Source organism: Chlorocebus sabaeus, chromosome 11 (assembly GCF_047675955.1).
Source record: "Chlorocebus sabaeus isolate Y175 chromosome 11, mChlSab1.0.hap1, whole genome shotgun sequence".
In the NCBI taxonomy this organism is placed as follows: domain Eukaryota; kingdom Metazoa; phylum Chordata; class Mammalia; order Primates; family Cercopithecidae; genus Chlorocebus; species Chlorocebus sabaeus.
In genome coordinates this window covers 119,601,535-119,620,764 of record NC_132914.1, presented here as the reverse complement: position 1 = coordinate 119,620,764, position 19,230 = coordinate 119,601,535, and the positions used below count along the sequence as shown (strand labels likewise).

Here is a 19,230-nt window from a genome sequence, read left to right as displayed (position 1 = left end):
TTTTTGAGACAGAGTTTCACTATTGTTGTCCAGGCTGGAGTGCGATGGCGGCTTACTGCAAGCTCTGCCTCCCAGGTTCAAACTATTCTCCTGCCTCAGCCTCCTGAGTAGCTAGGATTACAGGCACCCGCCACCACGCCCAGCTAATTTTTTGTATTTTTAGTAGAGATGGGATTTCACCATGTTGGCCAGGCTGGTCTTGAACTCCTGACCTCAGGTGATCCACCCACCTTGGCCTCCCAAAGTGCTGGGATTACAGACATGAGCCACTGTGCCTGGCCCTTGAGTGCCACCACTTCTTTAATCAAGTAACCTTGGGAAGGTTACTTAACCTTGTAAATCCTCATTCTCTTTATTCCTGATTGGACTAATGGTAATTGCACACCTGCCTTCACAGCTAAAACTTGAGACACAGGCAGTTTTGTATTTGTGCTATGTGAGCTCTTGATGCCATACATATGTAGGTCATTCTCTTTTTTTTTTTTTTTTTGAGATGGAGTCTCGCTCTGTCGCCCAGGCTGGAGTGCAGTGGCCGGATCTCAGCTCACTGCAAGCTCCGCCTCCCGGGTTCACGCCATTCTCCTGCCTCAGCCTCCTGAGTAGCTGGGACTACAGGCACCCGCCACCTCGCCCGGCTAGTTTTTTGCATTTTTTTTAAAGTAGAGACGGGGTTTCGCCGTGTTAGCCAGGATGGTCTCCATCTCCTGACCTTGTGATCCACCCATCTCGGCCTCCCAAAGTGCTGGGATTACAAGCTTGAGCCGCCGCGCCCGGCCATGGTCATTCTCATAGTAGCAGAACTGATGTTTTTCATCTTGATGTGTGATATCTCCTATGTTTGAATGTTAAATTTAGTGAAAAGAGATGAACTTTGGAATCACAATACCTGTGTTTGCATCTCTGCCACTGAGCTAAATGACCTTAGGAGACAGGTGATTAACAAATGAGGAAACACATCTGATAATTTCTTAATTACTATGGCATTTCTTCATTTGTAAAGAAGAGGTAATAATAGTGGCTAATTCATAGTAATGTAACGCTCAAATGGGGTAGTAATTCACATAAAAATTATTTCTGAATTACAGTGTTCTATGTGTTATGGTCCTTACGTATTGGGAGGGTGGGGGAGAAGGGTAGTTTGTCTTATTTTAGGTCCAAATCTCCTGATTCATTGAGCACAAGTGTCAAAAATTCAAATATGCCCAGCTTATTAGTGAGGCAACAATGTCTTTTTTTTTTTTTTTGCACACTTTTTGGAATTGATTAGTTTCAGTGTGACATTCACTGACCTTGAAACATACAGAGATGTTGCCTCCTGGTCATTGCATGCTGTGGGTACCATGACAAAGACTTTGATCTTTTGTTTTTCAGTGAATTTTTCAGAGCAAGCCTGACATGCCAGTCATTAATAATGCATGAAAAAGAAATTATAAATTGGAAGATTTAAAAAACCAACACTGGTGTTGCTGCTGCTAATTCTTTTATTGAGACAGATTAGATTTTTCTCCTTCATTAAGTCTTGGTCGCAGTTCTCTGCTTTAGGATTGAAGGAACGCAGATGGACTGACATCCAGAGGCGTGAGGATTGGACAACAGCCCTAGACAGAGCTTTGGTTAGTCTTTGGTTTGTGATGATCACATGCTTCTGTGTTTTAGGCTGAGGCTTGAAGATGGTCAGAGTTTTGTGAGTTTATGATACTGAGCTGCAGGATTTGAAAGTTCCCTAGTTAGGTCTTGTGGTCGTTTTCAAAATTCCTCTTTAGGGAGTGCTTGACCTGAGCCCAACAGTTCCCTGTTTTGCCCAAGTGAAACAGTTTAGGGAGTATTTTGTTCTTTCATTTTGTCACCATAAAAGGTTTTCCAGGACCACAGTGCCTGCTCTGTCTGTTCTCTGTCAGTTCTCCCTGGCCCTTGTCACTCTATGATGTTGGTCCAGGGTGAAGAGTAGGGAAGGCCCCCGGGAATTTCTACATTTAACCTGTCCGCATCCTCCTCAGATTTTATGGACATAGACATGGCCTTCGTTGGCTGAGTCTAGAGGAGACTTGGCCAATCCCTTCTATCTGTCTGAGGCGGCAGCAGGAACAAATAACTCTGCTTGAATCTTGTAAGCTGTGTGGTGAGAGTCTGACAGTAAAGCAGGTGGTTTCAAACCTGACTCTGAATCAGAGCTACAGCCTTAGCGTAGGGACTCCCACCTGGATCTCTCTTTCCCTCATCATGGATGGCGGTGGTGATGGTGGTAATGGCGGTGGGGAGCCTGGGACTTTTATATTCATAGTCAGGATAGTGACTTCTGTCTTCAGGTAAATGCCAGTTCTTACTCTGTCCTTCAGAATCTTCTCCCAAATCACACTTATTTATTTATTGAGACAGCCTCACTCTGTCGCCCAGGCAAATGTCAGTTCTTACTCTGTCCGTCAGATTCTTCTCCCAAACCACACTATTTATTTGTTTATTGAGAGATAGTCTTGCTCTGTCACTTAGGCTGGAGTGCAGTGTGCGATCTCGGCTCACTGCAGCCTCTGCCTTCTGGGTTCAACCAATTCTCCTGCCACCTGAGTACCTGGGATTACAGGCTTGTACCACCATGCCCAACCTCCGCCTGTTTTCACATGGCCTTCTTTCTATGTGTTCTCATCTTCTTTTTTTTTTTTTTCGAGATGGTGTCTTGCTCAGTTGCCCAGGCTGGAGTGTAGTGGTGCAATCTTGGCTCACTACAGCCATCACCTTCTGGGATCAAGGGATTCTCGTGCCTCAGCCTTCCAAGTAACTGGGACTACAGGAGGCACGCGCCACCACGCCTGCCTAATTTGTGTGTGTGTGTGTGTGTACATATATATATAGTTGAGACAGAGTTTTGCTCAAGCAATTCTCCTGCCTCAGACTCCTCCTGAGTAGCTGGGATTACAGGCATGCACCACCATACCTGGCTATTTGTATTTTTAGTAGAGACGGGGTTTCACCATGTTGGTCAGGCTGGTCTAGAATTCCTGACCTCAGGTGATCCGCCTGCCTCGGCCTCTCAAAGTGCTGGGATTAGAGGTGTGAGCCGCCGCACCCAGCCATAATTTTTGTATTTTTGGGAGAGGCGAGGTTTCACCACCTTCACCAGGCTGGCCTTGAACTCCTGACCTCAAGTGATCTTTCCACCTTGGCTTCCCACAGTGTTGGGATTACAGGCGTAAGCCACTACGCCTGGTCACTTCTTTTTATAGGGATACTTTTCATTGGGTTTTGGGCCTACCAAGGTAATCCACGATGATCTTATCTCAAGATTCTTAATTATATCTGCAAAGATGCTTTTTCCAAATAAGGTCACATTCACAGGTGATGGGGGACATGTCTTTGGGGTAGGGCACTGTTCTGTCCGCTGCAGTGGGCTGCAGGTGCCTGTGTCATCACTGGCCAGATTCTTTGCCAGTGGCTGGTGTTGGCTGTGAGGGAGACAGGATGAGAATGTGAGGTCTGTGCTTCATCATCCAAGCTCTGCTCGCAGAGAAAAATGCAGAACACTGTCATTTGACAGAGAGTCATTAAATGGCAGCATTTTTCTCTTTGAATTGTTCTGTTTTTAGGTATTATGTCTGAAAATATTTCCCTATATTCCAAAACCCCAAGGTCGTCTTCAACTCACTTTCTATGGAGGTAAAGAGAAGATGACAGGATACTATTTTACCTTAGCCCAAAAGTCATAGATTCATATCTGGTCTTGAGTAAACCAGAAGTGTATTGCATTTTTCTAGATAGAACCAAGGTAATTTTCCCTCATCACTTCCCAGATAGGGTTTTTTCTTACATAGTTTTAATCTTCCTGTAGTTTAACATATGTATAGTTTTATATTGTAAATTGCATAATTCTGTGGATTTAAAAAATATAGCTAATACAGACTTGTAGTAAAACGTAAGCAATATAGAAATGAAAGTGAAAAACTGAAAGCTTCCTTTTCCTCCCCCCATTGTTTGGTGTAGATTTTTCTGAACCCTCTTTTAGGGATTGTGTGGGTTTTAGGAGCTATACTCAGCTGAGAACATTAGATATATAAAGCAAAGCAAATACTTCGTTTGCCTCAACTGCTTGTTTTTGTTTTGTTTTTTGTTTGTTTGTTTTGAGTCAGGGTCTTGCTCTGTCGCCCAGGCTGGAGTACAGTAGTGTGATCATGGCTTACTGCAGCCTCAAACTCCTGGGCTCATGAAATCCTTCCCCCTCAGCCTGCTGGCTAATTTATTTTTATTTTTATTTTTGTAGAGACAGGGTCTTGCTATATTGATCAGGCTGGTCTCGAACTCCTGGCCTCAAACAACCCTCCTACCTTAGCCTCCCAAAATGCTGGGATTACAGGTGTGAGGAGTGGGTCGTGGCACCCGGCTAACTGCTTGTCTTGAGGATAGTAAATTGCCTTTAAATCCATTTCAGCAGCATTTTCATGTTTTTTTTTTTTTTTTTTTTTTTGAGACGGAGTCTCGCTCTGTCGCCCGGGCTGGAGTGCAGTGGCCGGATCTCGGCTCACTGCAAGCTCTGCCTCCCGGGTTCACGCCATTCTCCTGCCTCAGCCTCCAGAGTAGCTGGGACTACAGGTGCCCGCCACCTCGCCTGGCTAGGTTTTTGTATTTTTCAGTAGAGACGGGGTTTCACCGTGTTAGCCAGGATGGTCTTGATCTCCTGACCTCGTGATCCGCCTGTCTCGGCCTCCCAAAGTGCTGGGATTACAGGCTTGAGCCACCGCGCCCGGCCTCATGTTTTTAATAACCAGAGTCTTCTAGGTTCCTAGGTTCAGCCTGGAGATGGATTATTGTCAAATAAAAGGAAAGCTTTAGTCTGTGAAAGCTACATGTTGTTCCCACTTTTCTCCTATAGATTATAAAATCTTTTTATTTATTTCTCTTTTCAGATTTAATCCAGAGACTGACTTCACTATAGAAGCCACAGTTGTATCAATGGTTGGGGAAAGATAGTGGCAACAAGCAAAGGAGAAGCAGCTCTGACATACAAAGAAAATGAGTATGCTAAAACCAAGTGGGCTTAAGGCCCCCACCAAGATCCTGAAGCCTGGAAGCACAGCTCTGAAGACACCTACGGCTGGTAATACTTTACCCTTTTCCTTTATGACAAATGAACTATCTTAGATGCAGACTTCAATTTGATTTTTAATTTTAAAACATTATTTTATATACGTTCATATTCTTGAAAATATTTGAAAGTTTTTTTTTATTATTGTTATTTTTTTGAGACAGAGTTTCACTCTTGTTGCCCAGGCTGGAGTGCAATGGCCCAATCTTGGCTCACTGCAATCTCCACCTACTGGGTTCAAGCGATTCTCCTGCCTCAGCCTCCCGAGTACCTGAGATTACAGGCATGCGCCACCACGCCCGGCTAATTTTGTATTTTTAGTAGAGACAGGGTTTTTCCATGTTGGTCGGGCTGGTCTCAAACTCCTGACCTCAGGTGATCCACCCACCTTGGCCTCCCAAAGTGCTGGGATTACAGATGTGAACCACCACGCCTGGCCGTTTTTTTTTTTTTTTTTTTTTTTTTTTTTTTTTTTTTTAATGGTTTTTGAGACAGAGTCTCACTCTGTCACCCAGGCTGGCATGCAGTGGCATAATCTTGGCTCACTGCAACCTCTGCCTCCTGGGTTCAAGTGATTCTCCTGCCCCAGCCTCCCAAGTAGCTGGGACTATAGGCCTTCGCTACCACGTCCGGCTGATTTTTGTATTATTAGTAGAGATGGGGTTTCACCACATTGGCCAGGCTGGTCTTGAACTCCTGACCTCGTGATCTCCCTACCTCGGCCTCCCAAAGTGCTGAGATTACAGGCGTGAGCCACTGCGCTTTGCCTTTTTTTTTTGTTTTTTTTTTTTTAAGATGGAGTCTTGCTCTGTTCCCCAGGCTGGAGTGCAGTAGCACAATCTTGGCTCACTGCATCCTCCACCTCCTGGGTTCCAGCGATTCTTCTGCCTCCGCCTCCAGAGTCGCTGGGACTACAGGCGTGCGCCACCACACCCAGCTAATTTTTGTATTATTAGTAGAGACAGGGTTTCACCATATTGGCCAGGCTGGCCTTGAATTCCTGACCTTGTGATCTGCCTGCCTTGGCCTCCCAAATTGCTTGGAATACAGACATGCGCCACCGTGCCCTGCTGTTTTTTTTTTTTTTAGACGGAGTTTTTGTTGCCTAGGCTGGAGTGCAGTGGTGCGATCTTGGCTCACTGCAACCTCCACCTCCAGGGTTCAAGCGATTCTCCTGCCTCAGCCTCGCTAGTAGTTGGGATTACAGACACACGCCACCATACCCAGCTAATTTTTGTATTTTTAGTACAGATGGGTTTTCACCATGTTGGCCAGACTGGTCTTAACTTGAGGTCAGGAGTTCATCTGCTTGCCTCAGCCACCCAAAGTGCTGGATTCTAGGTGTGAGCCACCATGCCTGGCCTGAAATAATTTTTAATTGAAAGACATAAAATTTTTTATGTGGAGAGCTTAATGAATTTTTGTAGGTTTTTTTGTTTGTTTCTTTGTTTGTTTTTGAGACAGGGTCTCACTCTGTTGCCCAGGCGGGAGGGCATGGTACTATCATGGCTCTCAGCGTCCCAAGTAGCTGGGACTACAGACACGCTCCACCATGCCCAGCTAAATTTTGTATTTTTAGTAGAGACGGGGTTTCGCCCAGGCTGGTCTTGAACTCCTGACCTCAGGTTATCTGCCTGCCTTCACCTCCCAAAGTGCTGGGATTATAGGCATGAGCCACCATGCCCGGCCTGGTTTTTTTTTTTTTTTTTTTTTTGAGATGCTGTATTGTTTTGTCATCAAGGCTGGAAGGCAGTGGCTCAATCTCGGCTCCCTGCAACCTCTGCCTCCCAGGTTCAAGCGATTCTCCTGCCTCAGCCTCCCGAATAGCTGGGATTAATGGTGCCCACCACCATGCCCAGCTAATTTTTTTTTGAGACAGAGTTTCGCTCTTGTTGCCCAGGCTAGAGTGCAGTGACGTGATTTCGGCTCACTGCAACCTCTGCCTCCCAGGTGCAAGCAATTCTCCTGCCTCAGCCTCCTGAGTAGCTGGGACTCCAAGCGCGCTCCACCACACCCAGCTAAGTTTGTATTTTTAGTAGAGATGGGGTTTCTCCATATTGGTCAGGCTGGTCTCAAACTCCTGATCTCAGGTGATCTGCCTACCTCGGCCTCCCAAAGTGCTGGGATTACAGATGTGAGCCACTGCGCCCAGCCTTGTATTTTTTTTAGCACGGATGGGGTTTCATCATGTTGACTGGGCTGGTCTCAAACTCCCGACCTCAAATGATCTGCCCACCTCAGCCTCTCAAAGAACTGGGATTACAGGTGTGAATCACTGTGCCTGGTTTTTGTGTCCTAATTTTTGTCAGCTTGAATTGACTACTCAATTGTGGAGTAGTGGTATTTAGTGAATCTGAATGGGTATTTGCTCATGATGTTCAGGGTGGTGGGTGTAGCGAATAATGAAATCAGACCAATTATGAATATAGGCCTGGAAAAAGGACTGATTTTATTTTTTTCTTGCTTTGACTTTTTCTCATCTTAATTGCAAGTAAAGGAATAAACCTCAACTACCAGTTTGCTGAGTTTAGCAGCATTGAAGATGGTAGTGAAGGATCAGTTATTCTTGTCTTCTTTGTTTAAAACAAAACAACACAAAACAAAAACACTTTTGTGAACCACAGTGGCTCATGCCTGTAATCCCAACACTTTGGGAGGCTGAGGTGGGAGGTTCACTTGAGGTCAGGAGTTTGAAACCAGCCTGGCCAACATGGTGAGACCCCGTCTCTACGAAAAATACAAAAATTAGCCAGGTATGGTGGTGCACATCTGTAATCCCAGCACTTTGGGAGGCTGAGGCAGGCGGATCATGAGGTCAGGAGATTGAGACCATCCTGGCTAACACGGTGAAACCCCACCTCTACTAAAAATACAAAAAATTAGTCAGGTGTGGTGGCGGGTGCCTGTAGTCCAGCTACTTGGGAGGCTGAGGCAGAAGAATGGCGAGGACCCGGGAGGCGGAGCTTGCAGTGAGCTGAGATCGCGCCACTGCACTTCTACCTGGGAGACAGTGAGAGACTGTCTAAAAACAACAAAACAAAACAAAACAAAAAAAACCTTTCTAAGAGTTGTAGACTACTCCTGCAGGCTGTTGGCTTTCTCCAGTTTTTCTTGAAGTTAGAGGTTGTCTACTTGAATATTAAATCGAATCTCTTCTGATGTTTTGTTTTCAGTTGTAGCTCCAGTAGAAAAAACAATATCCAGTGAAAAAGCATCCAGCACTCCATCATCTGAGACTCAGGAGGAATTTGTGGATGACTTTCGAGTTGGGGAGCGAGTTTGGGTGAATGGAAATAAGCCTGGATTTATCCAGTTTCTTGGAGAAACTCAGTTTGCACCAGGCCAGTGGGCTGGAATTGTTTTAGATGAACCCATAGGCAAGAACGACGGTTCGGTGGCAGGAGTTCGCTATTTCCAATGTGAGCCTTTAAAGGGTATATTTACCCGACCTTCAAAGTTAACAAGGAAGGTGCAAGCAGAAGATGAAGCTAATGGCCTGCAGATGACGCCTGCCTCCCGAGCTACTTCACCGCTGTCCACTTCTACAGCCAGCATGGTGTCTTCCTCCCCAGCCACCCCCTCAAACATTCCCCAGAAACCATCACAGCCAACAGCCAAGGAACCTTCAGCTACGCCTCCCATCAGCAACCTTACAAAAACTGCCAGCGAATCTATCTCCAACCTTTCAGAGGCTGGCTCAATCAAGAAAGGAGAAAGAGAGCTCAAAATTGGAGACAGAGTATTGGTGAGTAGAGAAACATTCTGAGGTCATTTTGTTGAACTGAGATGTAAACACCAGGGAGTGGTTGAAATACACACATCAGGGCCGGGCACGGTGGCTCACGCCTGTAATCCCAGCACTTTGGGAGGCTAAGGCGGGTGGATCACAAGGTCCGGAGTTCAAGACCAGCCTGGCCAAGATGGTGAAACCCCATCTCTACTAAAAATACAAAAAAATTAGCTGGGATTGGTGGCGGGCGCCTGTAATCCCAGCTACTCAGGAGGCTGAGGCAGAGAATTGCTGGAACCCGGGAGGCGGAGGTTGCAGTGAGCCAAGATTGTGCCACTACCCTCCAGCCTAGGTGAAAGAGTGAGACTCTGTCCCAAAAAAAAAAAAAAAAAAAAGCTGGAAATACACACATGGGATACTTCTTGGCTCAGCGTCTGTTCTGGAGGGACGACCCCTCCTTTATAGAGAAATTAATCAGTTCAGTTTATGGGTAACTATGCAACAAATTAGAAACTGGCATGTAGTTTGTGTCTAGAAAGAGCATAGGTTTGCAGTGATCTATTCTAGTTGTATCTAGCAGTTTAGCTAAAAGAATATTGAGTTTATAATTTGTAAATATTTACTTTTGTTATTAAAAATTTTCTTGGCCGGGCGCGGTGGCTCACGCCTGTAATCCCAGCACTTTGGGACGCCGAGGCGGGCAGATCATGAAGTCAGGCAATCAAGACCATCATGGCTAATGCAGTGAAACCCTGTCTCTACTAAAAATACAAAAAATTAGCCGGGCATGGTAGCAGGCGCCTGTAGTCCCAGCTACTCGGGAGACTGAGGCAGGAGAATGGCCCGAACCCCGGAGGCGGAGCTTGCAGTGAGCCAAGATTGTGCCACTGAACTCCAGTCTGGGAGACAGAGCAAGACTCTGTCTCGAAAAAACCAAAAATTTATTTTCTTAATATTATATGGCTGCCTGTTGGGGACTCGAACTCCAGTCTCCACATGACAGGCAGAAACACTCACCACTATACTAACAAGGAACTTGTAAATATTAAGGTAACAGTGGCCAGGTACGGTGGCTCACGCCTGTAATCCCAGCATTTTGGGAGGCCAAGGTGGGAGGATCACTTGAACCTGGGCAACAAAGTGAGACCCCGTCTCTATAAGAAATAAAAAAATTGGCCGGGCGGGGTGACTCACTCCTGTAATCCCAGTACTTTGGGAGGCTGAGCGGGTGGATCACTTGAGGTCAGGAGTTCAAGACCAGCCTGGCCAACATGGCGACACCCCGTCTCTACTAAAAATACAAAAATTAGTCAGGCATGGTGGCAGGCACCTGTAATCCAAGCTATTCGGGGGGCTTAGGCAGGAGAATGACTTAAACCCAGGAGGTGGAAGTTGCAGTGAGCCAAGATCATATCACTACACTCCAGGCTGGGCAACAAAGCAAGACTCCATATAAAATAAAAATAAAATAAGCCAAACATAGTATCACATGCCTATAGTCCCAGCTACTTAGGAGGCTGAGCCTGGGAGATGGAAGCTGCGAGGAACTATGATTACATCATGGCACTCCAGCAAGACCCTGTTTCAAAACAAAAAAAAGTAACTTTATTGACAAAATAAGCTCAGGAGTGAACTTAGGTATGTTTATAAAAATCAGATTTTTTGCCCCTTCTGATTTTTAATTTTTGGTTTAGTGAAATTATGTGGGTGTCTGTAAGATTCTGCTACCTTAAATGGCTTGGAAAACTCAAGGCGTCAGAGGATGTTACTTAAGAATTTCTGGGCCAAGGCCAGGTGCAGTGGCTCATGCCTATAATACCAGCAGTTTTGGAGGCTGAGGCAGGTGTATCACCTAGGGTCAGGAGTTCAAGACTAGCCTGGTCAACATGGAGGTTGCAGTAAGCTGAGATTGTGCCACTGCACTTTAGCCTGGGCAACAGAGTGAGACTCTGTCTCAAAGGGAAAAAAAAAAAAGAATTTCCGGGCCTTTCAAATGATGAGGTTTAGATTTAGGAAGAGGAAAGAAATGTACAGTAGCTACTGTTTGACTAATAAGCGGAAATGCAAGGTATAAGGTCTATGTACTCTACATTCTAGAACCTCTGAATTTAGTGATTGTTTTTTTTTTTAAGAGGAGCAGAGTAGCATAGTGCTAAGAAGACAAGCTGAGTCCCTGCTTTGCCTTTGGGACCTCAGTGAGATATTTAACAACTTAGTTTCCTAACCTCTATAAGCAAGGCTAAAGTGCTGCATTTCGACTATATTTGATATTTCTAGGATGTGATGTCAGGTTCTTGGACAGTTTGACTGACGCCCAGCTGTTCTGTTTCAACATGGTTGTCTCCATGCCTTGGACTGCATGTTCTGTGCTGAATTTTTAGCTCATGACCATACATGAGGTGACTTGTCAGCTCTTTATATTTGAACTGACAAGCTTTATCTTTCTATGAGCTACTCCCCAGGGCCCTTACGCTAAGAATCTTCTTGTTCTCAACACTTCTTTTTTTTATTTTTATTTTTTATTTTTGGAGACAAGAGTCTCGCTCTGTCTCCCAGGCTGGAGTGCAGTGGTGCGATCTCAGCCCATTGCAATCTCCGCCTCCCGGGTTCAAGCTATTCTTCTGCTTCAGCCTCCCGAGTAGCTGGGGCTACAGGCATGTGCCACCACACCCAGCTAATTTTTATATATTTTTTTGAGACGGAGTCTCACTCTGTCCCCCAGGCTGGAGTGCAGTGGCACGTTCTCAGCTCACTGCAAGCTCCACCTCCTGGGTTCGTGCCATTCTCCTGCCTCAGCCTCCTGAGTAGCTGGGACTACAGGTGCCTGCCACCATGCCTGGCTAATTTTTTTTTTTTTTTTTTTTTTTTTGAGATGGAGTCTCGCTCTGTCGCCCAGGCTGGAGTGTAGTAGTATGATCTCGGCTCACTGCAACCTCCGCCTCCTGGGTTCAAGCAATTCTCCTGCCTCAGCCTCCTGAGTAGCTGGAATTACAGGCGCCTGCCACCACGCCCAGCTAATTTTTGTATTTTTAGTAGAGACGGGGTTTCACCGTGTTGGTCAGGCTGATCTTGAACCCCTGACCTCGTGATCCACTCACCTTGGCCTCCCAAAGCGCTGGGATTACAGGCATGAGCCACGTGCCTGGCCGCTACTTTTTTTTTTTTTTTTTTTTGTATTTTTAGTAGAGATGGGGTTTCACCGTGTTAGCCAGGATGGTCTCGATCTTCTGACATAGTGATCTGCCTGCCTTGGCCTCCCAAAGTGCTGGGATTAGAGGTGTGAGCCACTGTGCCCGGCTGCTAATTTTTTTTTTGTGTGTGTGTATTTTTAGTAGAGATGGGGTTTCACCCATGTTAGCCAGGATGGTCGTGATGTTCTGACCTCGTGATCTGCCTGCCTCGGCCTCCCAAAGTGCTGGGATTACAGGCGTGGGCCACCATGCCCGGCCTAATTTTTTTATTTTTAATAGAGACAGGGTTTCACCATATTGGCCAGGCTGGTCTCGAGCTCCTGACCTTGTGATCCGCCCTCCTTGGCCTCCCAAACTGCTGGGATTACAGGCACGAGCTCAAGACTTCTTATACAGGTCTTTGATACTGTGAAAGGGGAAAAATAATCTTCCTGAGAATTAAAAAAAAATTTACCAGATTTGTTTTGCTTGTGTTTGAACCTTAAATAACTATAATTTATCCAGTATGTGCTTTTTAGTGTCTGTCTTCATTTGCCGAACACTGTTTTTGTGAGGGTTGTCTATAATTTGTAGAATTAAAATGCACACATAGTAGGGTCTTATATATAGACCAATTTTAATGATATGCTTTTGTAGATTGTAGACTGTGGATTTGGGGCATTTGTATGGAAGGAAATACAGGTCTTAATTTAAAACAATAAGCTGCTGTTTGGTATTATACTATTTTGATGTACTATACCTAATTTAATCATACACATTTAGATTGCACCCATTTTTCCCCTAGAAATGAAATTCGAGTCAAGGGATATAAATAAAATCGTTAATAGATATTGCCAAATTGCAATCCAAAAAGCTTTTATTTTTGTTTCCACAAACAGTATACAAATATGTCCTTCCTGGTAAGTTTTTTTTTTAGTCTTACTGGTGCTTTTTGTCACCTTGTTAAGGTAGTTAAAGCTCTTTTTTAAAATTCATTTATCATATTAACTTTTTTTTTTTTTTTTGAGACAGAGTCTCACTTTGTCCCCCCAGGCTGGAGTGCAGTGGTGCAGTCTTGGCTCACTGCAACCTCTGCCTCCTGGGTTCAAGCGATTCTCGTGCCTCAGCCTCCGGAGTGGCTGGGACTACAAACGTGCGCCACCACGCCCAGCTAATTCTTTGCATTTTTAGTAGAGATGGGGTTTTGCCCTGTTGCCCAGGCTAGTCGTGAATTCCTGAGTTCAGGCAGTCCACCGCCTCTGCCTCCCAGAGTGCTGGGATTACAGGCGTGAGCCACTGTGCCCGGCTCTTGTTAACTTTTTTAATTAAATTTTTTTTGTTACCGTAGATTATTGGGGAGCCGGTGGCGTTTGCTAACATGAGTAAGTTCTTTAGTGGTGATTTGTGAGATTTTGGTGCACCCATCACCCGAGCAGTATACGCTGCACCTAATAATTTGATTTCTTCTATTTTTCTTCGTCCTCTTACCGGTGACTTAGAACCTCAAACCTCTGAGCCTGGTTGTGACCTTGCATTTACATTGAGTGTTTCTTCATTGCCGACTTGGGGAATTCTTGGGCTCTTTTTGGGTGGGGGTTTGTGCTCTGGGGAAGTTGTTCTTTACCTGAAATCCATTTGTCTTGATTGCTGATGGAGTAGTTGGTGGCAGGATTTGCTGTTTTGTATGGTCCACAATTGGAAAGACTCCAGATAGTCACATTTAGTTAAAAGCCCTTTTGGCTGAATCTTGAGATCTTTTCTGACACAATGGGTTTTACTTGGCTTAATTCCTTTGCAACGAGGTTTGCTGCAGATTTGAATTTTTTTTTTTTTTCTGATTTTAGTTTTTTTTTTTTTTTTTTTAAATCAAGATGGAATCTTGCTCTTTTGCCCAGCTGGAGTCCAGTGGCATGATCTCAGTTTACGGTAGCCTCTGCCCCATGAGTTCAAGCGATTCTTCTGCCTCAGCTTCCCAAGTAGCATAGCTGGGATTACAGGCACCCACCACCACACCCAGCTAATTTTTTTTTTTTTTTTTAAGACCAGGTTTCACTCTTGTTGCCCAGGCTGGAGTGCAATGGTGCAATCTCACTGCAACCTCCGCCTCCCGGGTTCAAGCGATTCTCCTGTCTCAGTCTCCTGAGTAGCTGGGATTACCTGAATGTGCCACCATGCCTGGCTAATTTTGGATTTTTAATAGAGACGGGGTTTTTCCATGTTGGTCAGGCTGGTCTCAAACTCCTGACCTCAGGTGATCAGCCCTCCTCGGCCTCCCAAAGTGTTGGGATTACAGGCGTGAGCCACCAAGCCTGGCCTGTATTTTTTTTTCGTAGAGACGGGGTTTCACCATGTTGGCCAGTCTGGTCTCAAACTCCTGACGTCAAGTGATCCGCACACCTTGGCCTCCCAAAGTGTTGGGTTTACAGGCGTGAGCCACTGCGCCCGGCCAAGTTTTTTTTTTTCATTTTTCAGTTTCCCAGAAGTTCTGAACTTCACCCAGTATAACCTTTTAGGATCGTCCAGGAGGGAAATACAGAGCACCTCATGCTGCTGCAGAGAAGCTGCGTTCGGCAGCGTTTTCCTGTTTGCGCACAGCAGACTCAGTGGGGTCAGGTTTTAGCAGGTCATTGTTGTCAGTGCTCTTCCTGCTCCTTGCTTTCAGTTATGAGAAGGTTCCCCAGTTTTCCTTTTGAGGCTTGGAAACACAGGAGACCGTCCACCTGCCTGTCCGATCCCACGCCTCTGGTCTCGCTGTCCATCCTCCTCGCCTGTGTCCCGTGGCCCTAACTGCTTCGGGTCAGACCATCATCATCTTTACCTGGACTTGCAGGGCACCATCCATGCCTCTTGCCCCGTCTCTCCTCACTTCTATTCTTTGCACAGTTACAGAGAGGTTCAATTAAAATGTCAATTTGGTGATGCTGTTCCCTTGCCTGAAATCTTTTTAGTAGTGCCCAGTCTGCCTGCAACGTTGGCTTTGATTTTCACAATGTTTGGAGCGTTTTCTGTGGTGCTCAGTAATTGGGCAGTGGTTTCTTTTTGTAAACCTGAGCCAACATCTTAACCCCAAAGGTGCCAAATTTGGTATCTGTCTAGCCTTGAGAACTTTGTGTAGGCTGTTGGGGCTTGGGAGTTTGGAGCTTTTCTGTGCTGAGGAGCCCAGGCCGCTGCTTTGGGACTTGGGGAGAGGGAGGTTTGACCACACAGGCCTGAGTCCTGAGCGCCAGTGTTGTCTTATTACTGGATCCCAGCTCCTAACTTAACAACTTGATTGTCCCTGTGAGTTCTCTAAGCATAATCACAAAAATATCTTGAGCCTCAGACGCTTCGTAGTGTATGATCTTTTGTAGATTTAAAAAGCAAACTTTGCTAGTATTTTGGTCAAGTGGGTGCCATATACAAGACTGCTTCTGGTGAGTAAATATTCTGCGTTTTATCTACCCCCATGGTTAGAAGAGGTGGTTTTTTTTTTTTTTTTTGGAGACAGAGTCTTGCTCTGTTGCCCAGGCTGGAGTGCAGTGGCACGATCTCAGCTCACTGCAACCTCTGCCTCCCAGGTTCAAGCGATTCTTCTGTCCCAGCCTCCCATGTAGCTGGGACTACAGGCGTGAACTACCCTTTCCAGTGTCTTGATATTCTTGGGGTCTGGATCCTGTGGAAGCTCAGATGCCTTTCAGAAGCGGAGATTAAGTAGTTCCGAGACATAAAGTGCAAGTCAAGTGTCACTTCATCTTTTAGCCAAAGCGTCTATTCATAATTACGCATCTTTTGTTTACCTGTTTGTTCTAGGGAGAGTTAGACTTACGAGAGGGTATCTGTTATATGTCGTTTACTCTTGTCACATTTATTTTTAAGGGGATTTATTTAATGTCACCTGTTAGAGATTGGGAGACTCAAAATGATGTCATAAAAGGAACAAAGTAACTGGGACTGTTTATTTAGCCTAGAGAAAATATGATGACTTTATAAGGGCTGTGTTTAACAGTCTGCGGTTCATTCAGAAAATATCCTGAGCGTCTGCTAGGCACCGGAAGTTGTTCCAGGTGTTGTAGATGTGGCACCAACCAGGACCAACACATCGTGATCTAACGCGGCTCCTCATGGCATTAAAATAAAAATCGAAGCTCCTTCCTTGGACCTGCAGTGCCCCTTGTTCTCTGGACCCTGCCCACCTTCCCGACCTCTTGTCCTTCTCACCCCCGTTTCTCACTCTGCTTCAGCTATACTGGCCCCTTTGCTGTTTCTTTTCTTTCTTCTTCTTCTTCTTTTTTTTGAGACGGGTTTTGCGCTGTTGCGCAGGCTGGAGTGCAGTGGCGCCATTTCGACTCGTTGCACCCTCTGCCTACAGGGCTCGAGCAACTCTCGCGCCTCAGCCTCCTGAGTAGCTGGGACTACAGGTGTGAGCCACAACAGCTGGCTGAGTTTTGTATTTTTAGTAGAGACAGGGTTTCGCCATGTTGCCCAGTCTGGTCTCAAATTCCTGTCCTCAAATGATCTGTCTGCCTTGGCCTCCCAAAGTGCTGGAATGACAGGCATGAGCTACCGTGCCCAGCCCCCTTTGCTGTTTCTGAACTCCCAGACTCATTCCCACTTCAGAATTTGTTTCTTCTGCTTGAGATGCTTTGTCCCCGGTGCCTCGTGGTCACTCAAGTCGTGGCTCAAATGTTACCTCCTCAGGCATCCCTTCCTTGGCCACCTCAACTAAAGACACCTTCTATAGCAGCATCACACTACCCTGTTTTGTTTTTTTCATCGCACTCTTCACCAGTTGAAATTGGCTTGCATTTTTTTACTTGTTTATTATCCATTTCTCCCTGACCAGAATTTAACCTCCGTGAAAGCACAGAAACTTTCTGTCTCATTCACTGTCACACCCACAACACTTAGGACAGTGCCTGGCGCATAGTAGAAGCTCATTAAATAGTGTGGACAGAATCAGAGGGTTTTGAATACAGTCATAACTTTATACCCATGAAGGGGAGAGTAAAGTATGACACGCAGAGGTCAACTTAGGACCAGTGAAGATTTTACCCTTCTCTATAGGGGAGCTGCTGGAAGGTCAACTGGCCCTCCACTGGAGAGAATTATATTACTTGAGGTAATCAAAAGTGGCCAGACTTGGTGGCTCACGTCTGTGATCCTAGCATTTTGGGAGGTCAAAGTGGGTGCAATCAGTTGAGGTCAGGAGTTTGAGACCAGCCTGGCCAACATGGTGAAACCCCGTCTCCACTAAAAATACAAAAATATTAGCCGAGCGTGGTGGCGGGCGCCTGTAATCCCAGCTGCTCGGGAGGCTGAGGCAGGAAACTCTCTGGAACCCGGGAGGCGGAGGTTGCAGTGAGCTGAGATCATGCCACTTGACTCCAGCCTGGATGACAAAGCGAAACTCTGTCTCAAAAAAAAAAAAGTACCAGTGCTTTGGCTCTTTCATGTCACAGGCAATTAAGTTTTAAGTGAGGCCTACATTTGTATTTGGCAAATACCAGCTAACCATGTTGATTTATTTTATTTTTTTTAATTGAAATGCAGTGGTGTGATCTTGGGTCTCTGCGACCTCCACCTCCGGGGTCGAAGTGACGTTCCTGCCTCAGCCTCCCGAGTAGCTGGGATTGCAGGCACCTGCCACCATGCCTGACTAATTTTTGTATTTTTAGTAGAGAGAGAGTTTCACCATGTTGGCCAGGCTGGTCTCAAACTCCTGACCTCAAGTGATCTGCCCGCCTCGGCCTCCCAAAGTGCTGGGATTACAGGTGTGAGTCACTGCACCCGGCCCCCATGTTTACTTTTTAAAATAAGCCGTTTATCTTGGAATATGGCAGATAAGAAGCCACCTTACAAGACTGCTTACAAAATTCCTGTGAAACAACCCCTCACATTTTATAGCTTTATGCACTAAGGCACTGTAAGATTAAATGACTTGCTGAGAACTGGATAATGAAGAGATGAGAGTCCAGAGAGGATCGTTTCTGTTTCCTGTTTGTAGACCCACTCATTAACCCAGCAGGAATTTATCAGTGTTTTTATTTTTCACAGGAGCTTACAGGAAGGGTATTTGTTTCTGTTCCCACAGCATTTTGTAGAAACCTCTGGATGCACTTCACACTTTTTACAGGAATTTCTTGTCCGAATCTTCTTGTCTGTCTCCCTCAGTGGCCAACGCTGTATTCTGTTTATCTTTGTTTTTCAAGGATCCAAACACTCAAGAAATACATATTGAATAAATGAATGATAACTTAAAAATCTGAGGTTTGCTAAAGCATAAAAATAGTAGCTAGGGTTTTTTTTTTTTGAGTTTCTAGTTTAAATTAATTCTGTCTTCAATAGTGACTTTTACCACAGTGTTAGGAGTTTTATGCTAACATTCTGAGAGTAAAGAGAATGAATTATGCTTGTTTGTGTTTGCCATGGGAATCTATCTTTTAGTTTCTTTGTTTGTTTTTGAGACAGGGTCTCACTGTCTTGTTCAGGCTGGAGTGCAGTGTCATGATCATAGCTCACTTGCAGCCTGAGTAGCTGGGATCACAGGCTCATGCCACCGTGCCTGGCTAATTTTTAAATTTTTGTAGAGATGGGGTCTCACTGTGTTGCCCAGGCCAGTCTCAAACTCCTAGCCTCAAATGATCCTCCTGCCTTGGCCTCCCAAAATGGTGGGATTACAGGCATGAGCTGCTGCACCTGGCCTTGTTTTTTGTTTCAATATTAAAAATGTTTTTCTTTAATCACTTAGATATTTGTCTTAGAACATAGATTTCTTAGATATGATTTGATCATAGTGGCTTCTATTTATTGTCAATGCATTATTTAATGCTTCTGTTTCCTGTACGTGCATGTACTAGACTTTTCTGCATTGTCTGGAACACATGAGAAATAAAACCTAAGTTTGTAAAGTCCTGTTTAAATGCATAAACGTTTTTTGATTGTAGAATGATTAAGTAGAAAAACATTTGATGATTTTAGGACTTCATGTGACTTTCTGTCTCCATAGAATAATTACTGATTTTTTACAGGGAAAAGAAAAATACATTTTATGTTATATGAGTGAAGAGTTCCACATTTGGTGGGAGAAAAAATATTAAAAACCTTTCTGTTCTAGGAACTAGTAATCATTCATTTCAGACAAACTTTGTGACATGATTTTTTTTCAGGATACATATATATTACCTGCATTTAGAGAAATAGTTGCTAATTTGTTATTTGTGATTACTTTTTACAAAGCTGATCTGAATGAAGCTTGTAGTTTGCTTGGAGAATTACTGACT

General features: G+C 45.0%; 1 protein-coding gene across 4 annotated transcripts in view; it reads left to right on the top strand.

Moving 5' to 3' along the window:
- Positions 1-19,230, top strand: part of CLIP1 (CAP-Gly domain containing linker protein 1) — a 153,947-nt gene that overhangs the window by 40,439 nt on the left and 94,278 nt on the right. For all 4 annotated transcript variants that reach the window (XM_073021186.1, XM_073021185.1, XM_073021184.1 and 1 more), the window contains exons 2-3: positions 4,893-5,083; positions 8,245-8,816. In XM_073021186.1, the coding sequence (XP_072877287.1) occupies positions 4,999-5,083; positions 8,245-8,816 (657 nt within the window). In that variant the 5' untranslated portion in view covers positions 4,893-4,998. The remainder of the gene's footprint in view (positions 1-4,892; positions 5,084-8,244; positions 8,817-19,230) is intronic.